This window comes from Talpa occidentalis, unplaced genomic scaffold (genome assembly GCF_014898055.3).
Source record: "Talpa occidentalis isolate TD23 unplaced genomic scaffold, MPIMG_talOcc4v2.1 talOcc4.4, whole genome shotgun sequence".
Taxonomy (NCBI): domain Eukaryota; kingdom Metazoa; phylum Chordata; class Mammalia; order Eulipotyphla; family Talpidae; genus Talpa; species Talpa occidentalis.
Window position 1 is genome coordinate 116,926,444 of NW_023604295.1, and position 21,055 is coordinate 116,947,498.

Below are 21,055 nucleotides of genomic sequence, written 5' to 3' on the forward strand. Positions count from 1 at the left end.
ATAATACTTCAGGACCTGATTGTGTTTCATACATATTTAATAATAACAGAATAAGAAACTCTAAATCCCCATTCTCCTTAAAATTCAGGAAACACTTGCAAAAATGATCTAAATCAATCTTTTCAGAGATCTAGAAATTAACTAAAGCTTGTACAATCAAAGGAGATTTTAATTCTATAAAAAATATTGAATCTCAAAATGATCAACTTTCTGCTTTGTACTATTTTAATTTGCCCTAATCTCATAATTTTCTCCCAATTCTTGCCAGAGTACTAAAAACCAGTTGCTTTACAACGATGGTAACTATGAAAAACAGCAGCCTACCATCTTCTAGAGGAGTTGGAGCTCCTCAAAAGTCCCATCCCCAGAGAACTGTCAATGTTGACATGTCTGGCAGCTTACAAAGGAGCTCCACTCTCAGATATTGCCTTTATTTCATCTATGTGAACAGCTCCATCCAAAGAATTTGTCAAAAACAATCACTGACAATTATTTAAAACTGTAGTGTTAAACAATATTTCAAAGACAGTGTTACCTGTTGTGAGTAATAAGAAACTAATGAAAAATCTTAAAAGAAAAATTGAAGAATAAGATGTTCAGGGGACTTTGAAACACTCCAACAAATTATTGGACCTAGAAAGGAAAAGGCACAAGCCCAGGAAAGCCTTGAGAAGGTCCTAATCTTTCACCTCTGCTGACCTTGAGACTTTGTACAAGCAGGAAGAAAAGATGAAAGCAGAGTTGTAAACTGTCTGTTGGAGCAGATGGAGACCTATCGCTTCATAGAATTTAAGGAAATCTCTGTCTAATCATCAGTTTATCACTCATCTAACCAAGCCAGGAATTCAGCAGCCACACATGACGAGGAATATAGACCTTACAGAATTATTCCCCAAAAAGTCATTAAACAAACAAACTCAACAAATACTAATAATAATGGAGTGTTGGAAGGGGAGTGAATCTAATTTCTGGATTTTTATTTAAAATAACCAGTTTTCAGCAACAAAATAGATGACAAACAAATAAGAAATTATATCCCATCCACAGTGGCAAGAAAGCAATCAACTGAAATTTTCTTTGAGGGACCCTTGTCTTAATAGACAGGACTCTAAATCATGTATTATAAATATTTTCAAGAAAAATGAAAGAACCCACACCTGAAGAATTAAAGTATGAAATTGATGTTGCACCAAATAGAGATTATCAGTAAAGAGGCAGACTTTTTTTTTTAAAAAAAGATTTATTTATTTATTTATTTATTTATTTATACAAGCACTGGGTACAGTCAGAAGCATGGGAGGGTGAGAGAATTCACCAGAGCCAGAGCGGGGAGCAGAGCAGGCAGAAGGACCGAAGTACACTGCGAGGGGAGCAGCGGGTGGCAGGTGAGGTCTGCGCGCCATGTGGGACCCTCACCCGGCGGCTGGGGATCAAACCGGGGCTGCAGAGGCTGTGGGCAGATTTGCAGCCCAGTGCTCAACCGCTGCACCACTGGGGAGGCCGAGGCAGATTTTTTTTAAAGGACTAAGTGGAAATTATGGCATTGAAAAGTAAATTAACTGAATAACATAAATGAGAAATTCATTACAACAGCAAAGTTAAACTGATAAAATCATCGGTGAATTTGAATACAGTTCAACAGAGATTATGCAGTCAAAGAAACAATAAGAACAGAATGAAGATAAATAAGCAGACTCATTTTACGGACTTGTGGGACACCATCGGGTATAGCAACATACCTACAATAAGAAAATCAGAGGGAGAGAGTAAAAAATACTTGAATAAATAATAGCTTAAAACTCCCCAAATTTGATACAAATACTAAACGATCTTTGAAAAGACCATGATCAAGAAAGTTGACTGACCTTCAGCTAGACTAATCAAAATTTAAAAAACAAGAAAAAACTTAAATTAAGGACAATTGTGTACCAACAAATTAGATAACCTAGAGGAAATAGAGAAATTTCTAGATAATCAAAATTAACCTCTAACAAGACTGAACTAATAATTAAAAACTTCCCACAAATAGTCTTAGACACAGCACTTCACTAGTTAATGATTTCATAGATATGACACCAAAAGTATGAGTCAGAAAAGAAAAAAAGAAACTAAACTTTTTCAAAAGTAAAATATTTTCTGCCTCAAAGGAAACTTTAACTTGTACATCAGCATTCATAGCAGCATCATTCATAATGACGAAAATAGAAAAAAACAACCTAAATGTCCACCAACTGATAAATGGAGAAACAAAATGCAGTATATTCATATGATGAAATGAACCTTGAAAACATTATGCTAAGTGAAAGACTACATAGTGGATAATTCCATTTCTATGAAATGCTCATATATTTATTCAAATGTTTCAAATATATAGTCAATGTTTAATATATTTATATCAAATATCCTAAAGTGTCAAATCTATATAGATATAGAAAGCAGATCAGTCATAGCCAGGGTTTGGGATGCAGTAGGGAGAGGGGATTTTGGGAGTGAAGCTCCTTTTTGGAGTATCGAGAATCTTCTGAAATTAGATAGTAGAGATGATTGCACTGCTCTGTAATATAAACTACTGAATTACACACTTTAAAAGGATGAGTTACATGGTACTTGAATTATATTTTCACAAAGATACTTAAGAAATAAGAAAAACTTAAGAAACATAACTATATGAAGGGAAACACAATGATCATGGCTTATAAAATCAATATGTTAAACATGCTAATTCAACCCAAATTAATGATATTTTATAGAGACAACACATTACCAAACTAGCTAGCCAATAAGCCACCAGAACATCTCAATAGCTTTCTTTTAATGGATTTAAAAAGCGAATTCTAGACATTATATGAAAGAACTAGCAGTCAAGGATATTCAAGGAAATTTTGAAGAACCAAGTAAAAATGGGGACTGCCCTACAACTATGAAAATGTAATTTAAGCTTTATTAATCAAGACACATCAGTACTGATGCAGGGACAGAAAGATATAGAAGAAATTAGACAGTCCAGAAACAGACCCAGACATTTAAGAAATCTTGTTATGTATCAGAGTGATCATTCAGACATCGGAAAATAGGAAAAGATGAACAAAATGGGTCAAAGCGCTGAAGAGAGAGCCTGAGAAAAAGAAATCCAAATGACGAATAAAGGTATGAAAAATGTTCACCCCACCAATAGTCAAGGAAATAAAAATTAATAGAGAGAGCCTGAGAAAAAGAAATCCAAATGACGAATAAAGGTATGAAAAATGTTCACCCCACCAATAGTCAAGGAAATAAAAATTAATACCATAGTGAAATTCCATTTTATACTCATTATTATGCAAGTATGTATGTATATAGACATGTATAAAAATATATATAAATAACTATATATTAAAAAATATATGTGTGTGTGTGTGTGTGTGTGTGTGTTTGCCCATTATGATGAATTGGTAAGAATATGGAACAATGGAAATTCACGTATGTCCTGCTTTTAGGAGTTTAATTTGAATAGCCACTTTAAATATTGACTTAGTAGTTTATAGACAAGTTGAAGATGTACACACTCTACAATCCACTGATACCATTTCTGAGACTATATCATTGAGATGCTTTGGCACAAATTTCTTTATGTGCTCAAAAGAAATGCAAAAAGTTTCTAACAGCACTGTTTGTAATAGGGAAGACTGATAAAGTCTAAATTTCCATCAATAGATGAATGTCTGTCTTCTTTGCTGCTAAAATCCCAACACTTAGAATGGTGCCTAACACATAGTTGTAATTTAAGAAACGTTTATTGAATCAATAACCAGTACAAAGGTAGACAGCCAGACAGAAAGACAATCCCAAGTCCATCCATTTATCAGAAATCAAAGGGGAAAAGAACTAATAGAATTTCGTGTGTTGTCTCTTAGGCTTCTACAGTCTGGGATTCACCTCAATTTTTAGCAACTTGTGACATGCCTCTTCTACAGCCTCATGAGAAGTCTTTTCTAGCAAATACTCATTTTTCTGCCTCACTTTACTCCTACTGAAAATATTGATAGTTTTTGCCACCTTTTGGAAAAAGAATCTTCTCTTAAAACACAACGTGTAGGGCCTCCCCGGTGGCGCAGCGGTTGAGCGCTGGGTTGCGAAGCTGCCCGCAGCCTCTGCAGCGCAGGTTCGATCCCCGGCTGCTCCCCGGCCACCGGAGGAGGGTCCCACATGGCGCGCAGACCTCTCCTGCTGCCCGCTGCTCCCCTCAGCAGTGTACTTCGGTCCTTCTGCCTGCTCTGCTCCCAGCTCTGGCTCTGGTGAATTCTCTCACCCTCCCGTGCTTCTGACTGTACCCAGTGCATGTATAAACAAACAAACAAACAAACAAATAAATAAATAAAAATTTAAAAAAAAAAAAAAAAAAAAAAAAAACACAACGTGTACATCACCTACTGGAAAAAGTATTTCCAACAAAACATATCCGTACCCAACTAAACATATTTTCTAAAATTTAACATGGTTCTAGATCCTTAATCATGTCAGCAATGTCAGTATTTCTGCTGTATTTGGCAGCAAGCCTGAATAAATAGTTGGTGCCTTCTGCCTCCAGATCCCAGATCCCAGTCAGAAATCTTCCATGCAGACATTGAAGCTCAAAGACCTTCTGACCCATTCCTTCAGGATGATCAATTGCCCTTAGCTGCATGAAATCTCTGGTTCCAGTGTCTCAACTGGTGCAGAAAAAGCTGCTTGATGAAATTCAAACCATTCAGAAGTGATCAGCATGAGCTATCTGCCTGTAAAGGATTCCTTTTATGGGAAATCACATTGATATTCAGAAGGTTGACTACGCTATATGTAGCTTATGCAGGAATTCTTCACATGAAAGAATTGGCTGGAAGCTCTGTCTGGTGACCTGGAATTAATCCTGAAATTGAGAAAAAGGCAGAGTATGTGCCTGCCAGCCAAGGGAAGTGATCAAGAAGCTGGGGCAACTGCCCATATATCCTTCTCAGGGATCACATCTAGGAAAGAATATCTTGGTTTTGATCTGTTTTCTCTGCAGATGGCTCCTGATTATGGTGGATTATAGTTGTTGCTACATCTTGCTAGTTCATTGCAAAACACTGATAACCAGAAAAAGTTTCTGACTTTGGATTTGCATTTATCTTATCAGTTTATCTCTGAATTGTCACCATTGTTTCTTAAAAGCATTATTTAAATAGTGTTACTACAAAAGTATTCCAGTTATTCTTAAATGAATCAATGAAGAGGACTAGTCAAGAAAACTTGTCTAGTTTCTCATTCATTTTTAACAACTGCAGTCATTCTTCTTGGACTACTGAGAAGGAAATTTCTCAAATTTTGCCTGCTATGTTCTGTCAGATTTAGATGACACTTTTACAACACATTAGTAATATTTCCTGAATCTTCCTAAATGGTGCTTTCTGCATCTGCTTTATTCTTATTTTTACCACCAAAAGTTGACATTGTAGGAACTGCAGGATTTAAATCAAGAAATGGTCTCTTGCCACCAAAACTATGTTAAAATCAGTGACATGAAAAATATAGATTCAGACAGACCAATGCAGCATTGTTGTAACAGACCACTTATGTAACACTTAATCATCCACAATTTAGTAAGCACTATAGATAGATTACCCACCCATCACTACAATATAGTGTCTCTACCCCTATTTTTATAGGTAAGGAAATGATCTCAGAAATATTAATTAACTTATCCAAAGCATGCAGCTGCTGTGCAGAACTACATTCTAATTCCAGGTCTATCTTCCTCCAAAACCCAATGCACCAAAGCAGACCATTCTTCAAAATGGCAGCTATACCCATTGTCCCCTTTGAGTCCCCCACCTCAACCCACTGCACTCATCTAGGGAATAAACCTTAACTGATTATTGGAAATTTTGCACTGCTATGAACAGATTGTTGGTAGCTCTGACTAAACTGAATGAAGCAGGGATGAGTACTGCCCTTCAATTGGCCAATTTCGATAGTCTGTAAGTTCAACAGAGGCCCATGAAGTATTTTGGACTAAACATTGCCCAGAAAGGATAATGATGATTCACTTGAGCCCATAAAATTTTCTTTTTACTAGACTTTAAGAGGAGATACAGGGAAAGAGTCAATAGCTAGTTTGGACATTCATTTTTGGTTGGTTGGGTTTTTTGGGGGGATTGGGGGTGGTCACATAGAAAACACACCAGAAAAAATACATAGAAAGAAGACAAGCCCATGAGGGCTCAAGAATAAGCATGACCAATGAGTAAGTCAAAGTCTGAGTTAACATAAGAAATATGTAAAGAGCAGAGGATGCAATAGTGAGCAGTGGTCACTATAAGCAGGGACAAGGAGATTCTGAGTCACCGTAATGACAGGAGACCAATAAATCCTGAGGTTGGGGTGGAGAGGATAGGAGAAGGTAATCTATGACCAGAGCTGTATCTTTCCAGTTCCAAACTATGGTCCCATGTTTTTGAGGCCAATCATATGTCTCTTTCCTGGGACACTGTGACATGCCTGTCTCTCTTATCACATATGTATTCTTGCTGTAAATCCCCATTCCTTGGAGTTACTTGAGCAGAAAAAGGAAGCAAATAACACATGCATCACCCTTCTCCCCTCCATCGTGCTCTTCTAAGTATCCAGCAACTGGGAAATTGCCTCGTATTCCTGCTCTAACCTGGCTGGAGAGGGGGAGGAGAGCCAAAGCACCTCTCTGAGGATGGCCATCCTGTGGCCTCACAGGCACCCAAGGGGAGACCTCTGGTCACAACTGCTGAAGGTGCAGACCCCTGGCATTTTCTCACAGCACAGAGACAGCCTGAAGAATGATGAAAGATTAGTTGATGGGAAAGGGAGAGGTGGTTCCCCATTATGCCTTTGCACTCCCTGAGAGGTGGGCACCTGTTCCTCTCACGTTCCTGAAGGGGTGTGCTGCGGAGACCTGCTCAGTAAAGCCTCATTGGTTTTGCCTGAATGAATTGCTGTTTCAAAGGCCTCTGGCCCTCTTAAATATTTCTTGCTGATAGAACCAAAATTAAGGAGAAAAATTTCCAATCAGAAATAAGGTGAAAAGAATGGAAATGATCAAGTGTCAAAAACTCCATCTGAGAATCAGAAAAAAAGGGAATTTATCTAAGAACATGTTCATCCTCCTTTTAACAGTGTTGGGATGTGTCTTTCTGAGACACCTGCCCTGACTTGGGTTGGAAATGTCTGCCAGCAGCGTGCAGGCACAAAGGACCAGGCATGTTGTTCACACATTCTTTAAACATCAAAGGGCCCATGGTCTTCTTTCTGGATGACCTTGGAGGAGGAAAAGGAAACAGGGAACCTGGGGACCCCCCGTGTTGATGGTATAAAGATCCAAAGGGACCCAGTGGAACATAATACTTCCCTTTATCTCCTGTTTCCAAGAGTCTTCGATCTGCCGGTGTAGGGTAAAGAAAATATCAGGCTTTTCTGCCCTTCCGCCATCAGGATAGATGATGGATCCTTGTCCTGAATGCATGCCTGATGGCGGGCACCTGGAATAGGGTGTGGGCATAGGTAGATGGGATTCAGCTGAGCTAAGACTGTGCTTTTAAGGGCGGCGTCATGGGGACGCCAGCAGCAGCAGTAGAAGCCGAAGCCGAAGCCGAAAGAGAAGCTGAGAAGCAGCAGAACAAACTCCAGAGAGCTCAGATAGAGTGGGGACTTGCTGGGGGCTGGGAGGCCTGCCAGCCTCCCAGCCCCCCAGCCAACACCCCTGCCTGCCATATGCCTGGTGAACCCCAATAAAAAACCTGCAAAACCACTGAGGACTCTGACTCCTCCTTTACCCGGTCTGCATGGGATCAGAAAACCTGCACCGTGTCCAGTTCCGGCCTTTACAATTGGCGTAGTCGGCAGGATGATCTATGCAGACGGGTATATGGAGCCCTCCGAAGACCTGGAGGGACTAAGGAGTAAAAGACTGCCTGTGACAACACTGGAGGCGCCATGGTGGCACAGAAGGTGGACAGTGTCCAGGATCTACGGGATAAGACCTCGCCCGGAGGAGGAGAAGGAGATGCCCAAGAGAACCAGCCAACGACACCTGAAAGGACCAGCCAACGACCCCTGATGCAGCAGAATTGTCGGGGAGGAGTGGACCACGATTCAGAGCTCACTGGTGCTAATGCAGGGAGAGGCCAATGGACTTCAACTGATGGACATGGACTGATAAACTTGGACTGACAATCCCACCAGAAGGCGGAGGACATTGGCAGGTTATGTTTTTTTTTTTTTTTTTTTGAGAATCTGGGGGTGGCCAGTGGGCCTTGATGGCCAAAAGCAGCCTGTGTATGCCCAGCAGCCAGGTAGAGGAGAAAAGCCAACTGAGAAGGCAAAAGCTGGTACTGATGCTAAGTTGAGAAGCCCTGAGTGGCTGTTAAGCAGCCTGGGTATGCTGAAGAACTGTGAGTCTCATAAAATCACCTGTGGGTGATGCCCTGCTCATTCTTGAGTGAGGGTGAGGAGCTGAGGAACCTGTCCTTGGGGGACAGGTGGGAAACGTGGCTTGGGGTGGAGCCCAAGCCGCATGTAGAGTTTGGATCCCTGACCCATGTGCTTGTGCAGTGGGTTGGCCTGAGTGCAGGGGTCTGCGAGTTGCATTGGTGGCTATGAAGGCCGAGTGTTGCAGCGACTGCAGACAGAAACCCTGAGGGTTGGCGATTACCCCCAACAGAATAAAATTGCCAATCCCAGAGTTAGTGCATCCTGGGGGTGGATGCTGTGTGTGGCTTGTAGCCGAGACTACAGCCAGAGAAGGCCAGGAAGCCTGACGGCTCCTGTCATGTTACAGTAGATGCCGTGAGTGATTCCCCTCCCTCGTATGAGCAGTGCCTTCGGCAGCAGATTTGGTGACTCATCTGCTGGTACCAATAATTGTCTTTTGCACTAGGTTGGTGCCCTGCCTGGACTTATTTGTGTTCTGTTGTATTTTGTTATATTGTATTTTGTTATATTTGATGTATTTGCTTTTGTGGGCCATGGCTGCACTGTTTGTTTGCTTAGAAAATTGTATTTATATGTATAGACTGTATGGCAGAAAACCCTGAGGGGGTGGACTGTAGGGTAAAGAAAATATCAGGCTTTTCTGCCCTTCCACCATCAGGATAGATGACGGATCCTTGTCCTGAATGCATGCCTGATGGCGGGCACCTGGAATAGGGTGTGGGCATAGGTAGATGGGATTCACCTGGGCTAAGATTGTGCTTTTTTTTTAAGGGCGGCATCACGGGGACGCCAGTAGAAGCCAAAGCAGAAGCCGAAAGAGAAGCTGAGAAGCAGCAGAACGAACGCTAGAGAGCCCAGATAGAGTGAAGACTTGCTGGGGGGCTGGGAGGCCTGCCAGCCTCCCAGCCCCCCAGCCAGCACCCCTGCCTGCCATATGCCTGGTGAACCCCAATAAAAAACCTGCAAAACCACTGAGGACTCTGACTCCTCCTTTACCCGGTCTGCATGGGATCAGAAAACCTGCACCATGTCCAGTTCCGGCCTTTACAGCCAGCCATGCCCTCAAGCTGGGGAATTAGGAAGGAATTGAGGTGTCTTTCTTCATTTGGGGATACAGAACAATGCAGAAATTATAACTCATCCTAAGAAAAGTCTCCTAATGATTTTTACTTTCCCTGTTCTTGGGGCATTTTTTTCTTCTGAAAAGTCTCGCCCTTATCACTGCTTACCCCTGCTCCCACTCCAGTGCCCCCACCTCTTTTCTGTCATTGTAAGTCTCTGGGGACTCAGAACCTAGCCCTGGAGATGGCACTTAGAAGTATTTATAGGGCCTGCCCTGGTGGCGCAGCGGTTGAGCGCTGGGTTGCGAAGCTGCCCGCAGCCTCTGCAGTGCTGGTTTGATCCCCGGATGCCTGCGAGGGTCCCACATGGCACGCAGACCTCTCCTGCCGCCCGCTGCTCCCCTCAGCAGTGTACTTTGGTCCTTCTGCCTGTTCTGCTCCCTGCTCTGGCTCTGGCGAATTCTCTCACCCTCCCGCGCTTCTGACTGTACCCAGTGCTTATATAAATAAATAAATCTTTTTTTTTTTAAAGAAGTATTTATAGAATGAAAGAGTGGCACAGATATGAACGTGTGCCAAATGCCTTATGGTCAGAGAGGCACTTTATAAGCACAGTCAATCTGTGTAGGGTAAGGTAAAAAGCATCAGGCTTTTCTGCCCTTCCACCATTAGGATCAATGATGGAAACCTGTGGTCCCGAATGCATGCCTGATGGCGGGCACCTGGAATAGGGTGCGGGCATAGGTAGATGGGATTCACCTGGGCTAAGACTGGGCTTTTAAGGGCAGCGTCATGGGGATGCCAGCAGAAGCAGAAGCAGAGAACGAATGGAAGAACCATGAGAAGCAGAACCACGAGAGAGCAGAGAGCACCAGAGAGCCCAGATAGAGTGAAGACTTGCTGGGGGCCGGGAGGCCTGGCAGCCTCCTGGCCCTCCAGCACCCCTGCCTGCCGTGTGCCTGGTAAATCCCAATAAAAGCCTGCAAAAGCCACCGAGGGCTCCAGGACTCTCTCCTTTACCCTGTCTGCTCGGGTCATAGTAAACCTGCTCAGCGCCCATCCTGCCCACTACAATCTGCTTTCAGCATTTCATCATTTTGTTCTGTATCAATGAACGTATATTGTATTCCAACTAGAGGGGATGCAAGAAAAGCTTCAGACACAGCACGTACACTCCTGAGTATTTACATTCAATTTACCTACACAGAGAACATATGGACCCAATTACAGAAATGTATGTGGATTCTCAAACCATCACCTAGAAAGCACTAGTGAAAACTACAAGTTCCCCCAGTCCCACTCACCAGCATTTCTGATTCAGATAGGGCCCCAAAGCTAAATATTTGAGCCAGCTCCCCTTGTAATTCCGAGGCTGATGTAAAGCAGTCCGCTCTTGGAGAAACACCAACTTGGGAGGAAATAGACTCATTAGGCAGGCATTGAAGATCTTGGCTGATCTTTTCAATGATCTTTCCCATTATTCCTGAAAGCCTGTCCAGCCTCCTCCCTAAACCTCCCCAAACGATCTCTCACTGGTAATTCCGAGTGTAGGTCCCATGGTGCATGATGGTCCCGTACTCCTGAGTCTCAGGTCTTAGAACAGGCACTGTGGGCTGGCAGAGAAGGCACAGCTGAAGCTCATTGCATGAGGGGTACGTCACATCCTGGAGAATCAATTGTAGTCCCACTTACACCTGTTTTCCCCTAAAGAACAAAATCCTAAAACATCTGTCAGATGCTCTTGCACTTCTGCCTCACACTAGGAGGACCTCATGGTTTCTTTTCTTTTTTCATTCTTTTTTGTAACTCAACTTTATTTACTTTTGTGATCATAAATGTAGTACATGCTTCCTGGAGAGAATCTGGGAAGTATAGAAGTAGAAAGAAGATGAAACACCAATGATCCCAGTTGAAAGCAATCACTGCTCATGCTATGTTTTAACCATCTATGCCTGTTTTAGACCAAGACTCTTTAACCATCTGTGCCTGTTAAAGGTCAAGAGTGTTGGCCTTGGAGCACTATATTCAAGAGCAGTGAGAGCAATTACCACAACTGAGGGGCTCACTGAGCAGTAAGAGTGAAATATTTCATACCGTGGAATAAGACAAGGGCCATAAACACAGATCAAGAAGTTAGAAGCTGAAAACATAAGAACAAGTTGGATTATGGTAAGAATGTAGTGAGATGGCACTTGTTAAGAGTTTAGTCCAGTACCTGTCACACAGCACATAATAAATATGAACCACTACTATGATTATCATTACGGGTCAAAACACCTGGTTTAAGTTGGAGACCATAATCAGGCAAAGAACCTGGAGAGCCATTCTAGGTGTTATGAGTTGAGGCACACAGGGACAAGGTAATTGGGTGAAAAGGCTGGTATAGATGTGGGTATTACTCTCCTTATAAACTCCTCTACCAGATGAAATGACATATGGCAAGATGCTCTCATGTAGTTTTGAGGTAGGTCATGGTTTCCCCTGCCTCAGCTTCTCCCTAAGCAAGAACTAGGACTGACCTTGATGGTGATGGGAGCTCAGAATATCATACACCAAACATTCTGAAGTCCACACTCTGATTGTCAGGGCAGATCACGGGCATGTGGGGTAAATAGAAGGTCAAGTCAGCCAAGTGGTAGGTAGGGTGGGATATGACTGAAGGGGGAAGCTGAAGGGGAAAGGTCACAGGTTTATGATGCAATTGAATGAAATGTGTCCAAGAAGCAGTCCTCAAGTTAGCAGTCAAGCCAAATATCACAGGAGAAGAATCTGGGGAGCATTACTCGTGGACAGGGATATTCTGATGGCCTCGGCTCTGTCAAAGATGGTTGTTCAGACCTTCCTGGTGGTCTTGCAGGTAATAACAGCTTTAGGGAATGTGCTGGTGCTCCTCAATCTGCTGATGAGAATACAGTTCATTCTCCACTGCTCATGGCTTCTTTTTATAACTCTTCCAGCCATGTTATATCTGGTTTTCCTACCTCTCATTCTTCACTCTTCTTTCTACTCATTGCATTGCAGTCATAATTTCTTTCTTTTTTAAGTCTCATTGTTTACTTCCCTCCCTAAAATCATTCAATAGTTCCCTATCACCTACAGGATAGGTCCAAAAAACAACCTCTCTTCTTCAGAAAATCTTCCCCAGTGATTTTAAGTTCATGATATCAAATGCATCTCTAAGTTCCCAATGTTCTTCTCCTCTATAATCTATAATTCAGTAAGTTGTCATGCGTGGGAGGGGGGGGGCTGGAGGGGGAATAGCCCTCTGCTGGGATTGAGCAGATAAATATTCATTTCTGAAATCACCAGCATCTTGAGATTAATATTTACCATTCAGATCAAGAGTATCAAATATTATGTGTTTAGAGAATTGGAACACTCCTGAAGTGCTTTGGAGTTCTAAATCTAGTGGTTTTAAAAAGGAACCCTGGCAGTGGAGAATGTAGTAGAGGGTATTAGTAACTGTTCAGGCTTTAGGTTTAGACAGAATTGGGTTCAGATTCCAGCTCTATCATTTACCAGCTGTATGTCTTAACCTTTTTAAGTTCACTTTGCTTTATCTATAAAACAAAGCATCACACCTGCATTTGGCAGACTGAAATGTATGCACAGCGTCTGACACAAATAGGTACTCAGATGGCAATTACCATGCTGCTATGGATCCAACTGGCTTATGAATGATCTTGATACCACACTTAAAAATGGCTTTGACTTTCTGCATCCAAACTGGGGTTTGATCCACATTTGTCTTCAAACGTGTGAGACGTCAATGAAAAACAGAAAATACAGAAAGTGAGAACTTAGGAAGGACATACTCCTAGACCTTACCAAAAAGCAGATTTCTAACATTTTAGGTCTGCCCACAGAAATTCTATAGGACTAGAATAGGAATGGACCAAATTACAGAAATAATCTGATCAACATAAAAGTGTTTACTGAGCGAGTTATAACAGCCATCAGATATTGTTGGTTGACTGCCTCTGCTATAGGTTTCATGTTTGGACTTACCCTTCCAGGGTCATTTGGTGCCCTAAAATGTTAGAAGGCTAATTTGGGGAAACCAGGGGCACGAGCATATGGGCTGAGGATAGATGGGGAGAAGGTCACAGATTTATGTATGACCCCAGCTACAGAAGAGGCAAAGAGATTTGTGGGTGAGAAGGCTGACCCCTCTAGGCTGCCGCGGACCAGCACAGCAGTAGGCAGTAGACGATGAGGCCACCTCAGGGTTGAGAGAAGCGTGTAGGGTGGTCAGGGCACACTTCAAGAGTGAAAATCTGAGTGTAATTTTCTTTGAGTTTGTGACCAGTATATATATGTTTTCCAAAAGCACAGGAATGAATATCAAAGAAATTAGCTTGCTCATGGGCTCAGTCTGTCACCATCAGGGAGGTGATCTACATAACAAACAATGACCATTATAGAAGAAAGGAGGAAGTTTAGAAAGACAGATAAGGGATTAAAGTTTGTAGTTCTAAAAAGATGGGATAAGATTTTTTAGCATTCTTGTAGTGGTTCTTGGTGGTCGTTATCTATTGATAAGCTTCTGCCTTCAGGGAACTTCCGCTGCACTTCCTCTGCTTCAGGCTGTTCTCTCCCCGCGCGCTGGTTGCCCAGCCGGATCTAGGGACCGTGGCGAAAGCCATTCCTAAAGATCACTGCGGGGGGGAGGTGCAGCAGGTAGGGTTTTGCTGTTCTTCCCCTGCGCGCTGGTTGCCCAGCCGGACCTAGGGCCGGTTAGCCCTAAAGGTCACTGCAGGGGAAGGTGCAGCACTAGGCATGGTCCTTTACTGCTGACTTGACTTCCCCAAGCCCTTGCCTTGTGGCTGGCACAGTCCCAGATCACCACCTGCTCCCATCCTCCCGGGGACGGATCCTTCCTGATTACACTCACCTTCTTCCTTCAGTGAGCTTTTCCAAGCAGTAAGAACAATTCCTACTTCATCCTCAATCTGCCCAAATGTTCCTCCCCCATAACACTTTCCCAAGTTTATATTATTTTACTATTACATTATTTCTGACCTACTCAGTGATGGATTTTGTGACCTGTTTGTTTCTCACATTGCCAAACACAGTTGCCCTGGTTTTAAGATTATTTAAATCACTATTAGGATGCTTTTCATTTGAATAGGGAAGTCTCTGAAATAATGAATATTTAATTTGTGTAGTATTCTTTTACAGGAATATAATTGTATACTTTTCAAATAAATGAATTAGCTAACCTAGATCAATACTATATTTTTCTGAGTTATTTAGAATGATTACAACACACAATAAGTTGATGAGAAATGTATAGTTCCTATTTCTTTAATATACAAAAAAAAAAGCTTGCAAAGTTAAGAGCACAAACCCCAACAGAAAAATGGGCAAATGATGTGACTATATCTTTAAAAATAGGTCCTAAATGGGAAAGATTGTGCTCGAACTCATTCATAATAAGAGAAAAGCAACTAAAACAATACGATCTAGCATTTTTTGCCTTTCAGATAAGCACAGTTCAAAAATTCTCATAACATACTGTGTTGCCAACTTTGTGAACAAGGTTTGGGAAAACAGGCAAGCACATCAGTGCTGATAGGATAATAAAATGGTAGAACTTCTCTAAAGGGTGATTTGGCAATATTCATAGAAACCACAACTGCACACAAGTTTGACTAACAATTCCACTTGCAAGGAATTGTTGAATACATGTATTCTCACATAGATGTGAAATAATATATTGACATAATATTATTTATTGTAGCACTGTTTATAATAGCTAGGAATGAGGGGACCTATCCATATCAATGGGAACATAGTGTAAATAAATTATGTATATACATATAATGGAATACTATGCAGCTATTAAAAGGAAGGAGCAGGGGTTGTCCTTGTAGTGTCTCTTTATGTATTGTTAATGATGCATAAACAGGTGATGGAGAGCAAAGAAGGGGATAAGAGTGATATACACTATTGTCATCTGTACAAAAAAAAAAGGTTGGGGAGAGGAGAATATATGCATATGCTTTTATATACATAGAATATCTCTAAGAATACAAAAGAAATTTAATATGTATTACCTCTAGGGAGGAAAAGTGAATGTCTGGGAAATAGGGATTGGATGCAGACATTTCTGTGTACTATTGATATGTTGTACCATTTGAATTTGGTACATTCATCAAAATAAATGACATATCTTAATCAAGTGCCCCAGTTGTTGGGGTGATACACCTGAACTTCACCAGATTCCCTTAGGAAGATGGTACCCAAACATATGCCAGCGCCACCAAGTGTTGTCCTTTCTAGGAGTTACAGAATATTTCTACTTAGTTGCCCTCAACCCATCTGTCTGTGCCTCTGCCTCTCCTCTTCTCTCCTCTTCCACCTGCCCTTGCTCCTCCCACAAAGGCCTTCTGAGTAGCCTCACATACCCCTGCCTCTTGCTTCTGATAGGACGGCAATAGATGCTCCCAACAGTTTCATTTCCTGGAATCCTGGTCCCTAGCAGGGCTGGAAAAGAGCCAACAACACTGCTCAGGGCTCCATTTTGTCGCCCTGACACTGAAGCAGCTCTGCCTGCACAGAGTCTCGCAGTTGCTCAATTATTTTTATCAGTAATTTTTACTCACCTCCAGTCTGCTGTCTAAAGATCTGTTTTGTTTGTTTTTTTAGTTTACCTTTTATTTATATGTTTTTCATCTTTTTCATAAGGCTTTACAAACCACTTGCCAATTCATACAAAGTTCCAGTTCATTAACACCATTCCAACAGATTGTGAACTGCTTTGAAAAGCAGGGTACGACATTCATAGGAAAGTCCATTCTCCCATACCAGTTCCCTTCACCCATCCATCCTCTACTTTTCTGGAAGAAAAGAGGTGAGGTGGTAGCAGGGGTTATTTCCTCCTCCATAAATCCCTCTCCCCCCACTCAGAGCAAAATAAATACAGTGGTGGAGGAGAGAGGGAACAGGGGTTACCTAGGACACCTGCAGTTGACCAAAATTTTTGATAAGTACTGCTATTGATATAAACACACAATTTTAGACAATTCCTTTCTTGTAGGAACTGGCACAGCATGCTCTTCCTTGGCATTTCCAATTGCACTGATTCTGACCTTTATTAACCAAATTGATGAGAACGACTTTTCCACAATTGTCTTCAAGCATCCTGGTTGCAACCTTCACTTTGAGGCTGTATTCGTCTTCCTGAAACACTTGAGTGAGAACCCACCTGCAGAACTAAAGGTACAGAGACAGACTTTTCAAAGAATCCTTGAGAGTTCAAGTTCATGCAAAGGAGTCTGGTTGGTTGGTGAGTTGAAGAATGTATAACGCTGTCAAGAGGGGGGTTGTGCCCAGGAAATGTGGAAGACACCGGGCTGGGGATATGGGTGACAGGCATCCAAAAGATAGCATTCTAGTCCTCAAGGAGCCAGCAGGCCAGTAGAGAATAGGAAATTTCACACAGAATGGCTGCTGCATAAGGAACAACCTGGCAATGACCGAGGACAGACAACATACTGCAGCAGAACAGACAGCATACTGCAGCAGCTCACAGGAGGGAGAGGTTTCATCCAGCAAGAAGGACCAAAACAAGATTCCATAAAAGCAATAAAATACGAATCAAGTCTTGAAGGAGAGGTAACATTTGGATACAGAGAGGGAAGAGAACAGCCTGAGTTGAGGCTGGGAGCAACATGGGAAACATCTGTTGGGCTGGCTCGCCTAGAACACACCACCAGTGAAGGTCGAGGTGGGGAATGAGCCTGGGGCGAGACTCAGGTGGCTCCAATAATTAGAACTCCTGCCCTTGCCAAGCCCTTTGTAATTTATGAAGCTCTTTCCCGGGAATTGTCATTCAACCTTCACAGTGACTCTGATTTAGATATTTCGTATAAAGAAACTAGAGCTCAAAGTCTGAAGTAACTCACCAAAGGTTACTTAGTGGCAAAAGTTGTTTTCAAGTGGGCAAACTACAGAGTACTTTGCATGAGAAGGCACTAAAAATACCATAAATATGTGCCAATCGGCCCCCAGTTGCCTGAGGCTAATTTTTAAAGTTTGTTCTCTTCCGTAGTTTTAACATTCCCCTTGAGTAAATAATTTTCCAATATTAATTTGCATTATAAGTCATTTCTTCAGGTTACATTTCTTCAGGTAATTTCCAGGTTAAACTTCAGCTTTGAACCTCTTAGAATTATCAAATTCTGAATTATTGGCAGGTGAGTTCAATGTATTCCTTTAAACCAGATCATACGTGCCAGTGTTTCCAGACTTAAAATTTTCAGGCTCTTTTTACCCTGTTTTGTGAGGACCTTCGATTGGGTGGTCATTTTTTGGGTTTAGTCATTAGTGTTTTGCTTTTAATAAAAGTGATTCTGATACATCTTTAAAAGAAGTAAATGGATTATTTTATTCTATTCTGAAATGTCTCCCCACTAGAGTGGATATAATTGAACTGGGCCAATAATAAACATTTGCTTCCTGGGAGATACCTATTGTTAGATAGTGTTGAACTGTATTGTTTTTGTGTTCTGATGAGGGAGGAGTGGGCGCGTTTAGTTTTGTTTTTTGTTTTACATCACTTTGTTGGAGGCCAGGGAAAGTTGCTAAATAAATCACTTCTGTGACGAAAGTACCCGACTTTCAAGGGAGAAAGCCTGCCACACACTGGTTTTGCTCTCTCCCACGTCAAGATGTTTGCTAAATGACAAAAGATGTTTGAAGATGTTTGCTAAATGACAGCGATCAGCCTCACAAGTAGTAACCTAGGACTTCCAGTCACTCCAGTACGCCAAGGCTTTCTTCATTTTGCTGCCTAGAGAGAGGCACTTGGCAGCAGCAATGCTGATGGATTCAGCACCTCACAGGGCCACCATGACAAATACACACAGTCGATGCTTATTATTGTGACAGCCACATTCTATAAAGTCACCACAACGGTGCATCAGTGAGCACTAAATGATTGGTCCTTGGGGAAATACAGGGCTAGGTTCCTACTAACTCTGGTCACCACTTCTCACCAATACTTTAACTATTTAATTAATTAACTGTATAATTAAAAATACATTAACTGTATAATTAATCATTAATATATTATGTCTGTTTCTGTTTAAAGACACCTGTTAAGGCATTTATTGTTGATGCATTAACATGATTCGTGCCCCGCAGCCCTGCACCTCGTGCTAGGTGGGGCTGGTCTAGCATGTGTCTTCTCCGAAGGCATCTCACTGCTTGCTTGGAACAGGGGACATGTCAGCCTGACACTTGGGGAACACTTTAAACAGCAAAATCACCAACAAAAATGACAAAAAAAATGCAAAAAGTAGACACTAAATAGATGACCAAAAAACACATTCTTTTGCTCTATGAAACAAGAAAACTGCTTGACCTCAGCTGGAAACACACATCGGAAGACCTAAATTTTTTTCTGGCATGTCCACAAATGACCCCAAAAGCATGTTGAGTACTATTTGGAATTACAAATAAATTTTAGCAGGAAGATTAATTTATAACATAGAGGCCAAGAATAATGAGGATCTACTAAATATTGAAAATGTGTGTGTGTGTGGTGTTTGTGTGTATGTGTGTGATATGTAGTGTTCAGTGGGTGTGTGTGGGTGGTATCAGAGTGTGTGGTATGTATAGTGCATTTGTGTGGTGTGTGTATGTGTGTGTATGTGTACAGTTTGTGTGATATGTTGTGTATAGTGTGTAGGCTGTGTGGGGCTGTGTGTGTGTGTATGGTGTCAGAGTATGTGTGGTGTGGTATGGTGTGTGTATGATATGTGTGGTATGTGTAGTGTGGGGTGGGTGTGTGTGCACTTATGGAAAGAAGGAAGGATTCTGTCCCAGGTTGTGTCATGCCAGGTCTGTGTACAGCCAGGACAGGGGCACTGCTGGTCTGTGTGGTGCCATTGTGTAAATTAGATGGCGGCTCCCGCTCTGGGCAGGTTCAAGCCCACAGCACACAGCTGGAGGAACAGACAGAGGAGTGAAGAAAAGAAAATCCCTTCCTCCGGGGAATGTGGCTTTGCAGCAGCAGGCAGAGCTGTGCTGATAGAGCACAAACAGACTGCAGTCTCTCCTCACCCCCTGGACTGTGCACACTGCAGAACACATGTGGTGGCCTTATAAAAGAATGTGGCATGGACAGGCCAACTTTGTCTTGAAGCAGAAATTAATCTTTCAAACAGGTCCTATTGAGGGACCTCCAAGGGGACCTCTGTGTCAGCATTTCTCTTCTCTGACCCTTGTATTGCTCCAGACCTTAGATTTCTCTTTTAAAATGTTATAGTTAATCCCTAGGGCTGTTATAAGAAATGCCCACAAACTGAATGGCTTAAAACAACAGAAATTTATCCTCACACAGTTCTGGAGGCTACAAATCTGAAACCAAGGTGTCAACAGGGCCATGTTCTCCTTTGTAAGCTCTGGAGGGAATCCCTCCTTGTTTCTTTCAACTTCTGGGAAGCTCCTGGCATGCTTAGCCTTGTAAGTTGCTAAGATTGCGTATAGCTTCATTCTCGGCCTGTGTCTTCATGCCTTCTTCCCTGTATGTATCTCTTGGTGTCCTCTCCTCTCCTTGTAAGGACACCAGTCATTAGATTTAGAAACTACTCTTGTCCAGTGTGACCTCAATTAACTGATTATTTTTACAAAGACTCTACATCCAATTTTAAGTTCTGGGTGGACCTGAATTTTGGAAAACAATATTTCAATCCACTACCACCCTTACAAATGAAGACTGGGAACTCAGTAATGGGAACCTTAACAGTCATCTAATGTCCTTTAACCAGACTTCTAAATTCTTCTCAAGATCTCCACTCTTTGTACTCCCCCTAGCCCTAGTTTTAGGATCTTTGTTTCCTACCTCCTTTTCAGGTTTAAGGGTTTGGAATAGGTGGTAGTAAATGAAAAAGAAGAAAGTGAAAAACAAATGGCAGCCACCAGAAAAGCACTAAAGTATTTCACCTTGAATGTATATGCAAATATGCGCAACCTCCTCAACAATATCTTAAACTTTGCCATGACCCAAGGGCAAATTCCAGGGGACAACAGTGATCTCAACATTAGAATTGCAACCAAAATAAAATAGGTTAGACATTAATGGCCCCTTTGGCCACAACATTTCCCATGGACTTAGGAAAATAGGCACTGCAGGGCAAGCCTTCATCACACACATGTGTTCTGATACATTCTGGAAGTAAGTATGCCCTTCAATCACATTCAGGCATCAGAATCTTGACTTGGTGCTGAAAGAAGTCATGTCTGTCTAGGTAGCTATCTACCTACAACCTGTCTAATACCTAAAGCCAAATTAATTGTATTGAGACCGGTTAGATCCACCGCCTTGTGTAATAATAACCAAATACAGTTGATGCTGTTTTTTCGGCTACTCAGCATCATACTCCCTCCCCCACCAGGGCCTGTGTGGCACATGGCATTAAATCCACCCCTGCCTCCAGGTACACATGTGAACTGGGCTTGGCCAATTAGAGTACCAAATTCTCCTGGTCATGGTGACTGGATGAAAGATTATGTCAGATACAGTCCAA

The 21,055-nt window shown here is 42.0% G+C and overlaps 1 protein-coding gene across 1 annotated transcript; it reads left to right on the top strand.

The window, feature by feature from the left end:
* Positions 1-12,223: 12,223 nt before the first annotated feature.
* Positions 12,224-17,811, top strand: LOC129146805 (uncharacterized). The gene is made up of 4 exons (XM_054701122.1): positions 12,224-12,232; positions 12,279-12,375; positions 16,561-16,809; positions 16,966-17,811. The coding sequence occupies exons 1-4, from the start codon at positions 12,224-12,226 to the stop codon at positions 17,259-17,261; spliced, it is 651 nt and encodes a 216-aa protein (XP_054557097.1). The 3' UTR covers positions 17,262-17,811.
* The last annotated feature ends 3,244 nt before the right edge of the window (positions 17,812-21,055 follow it).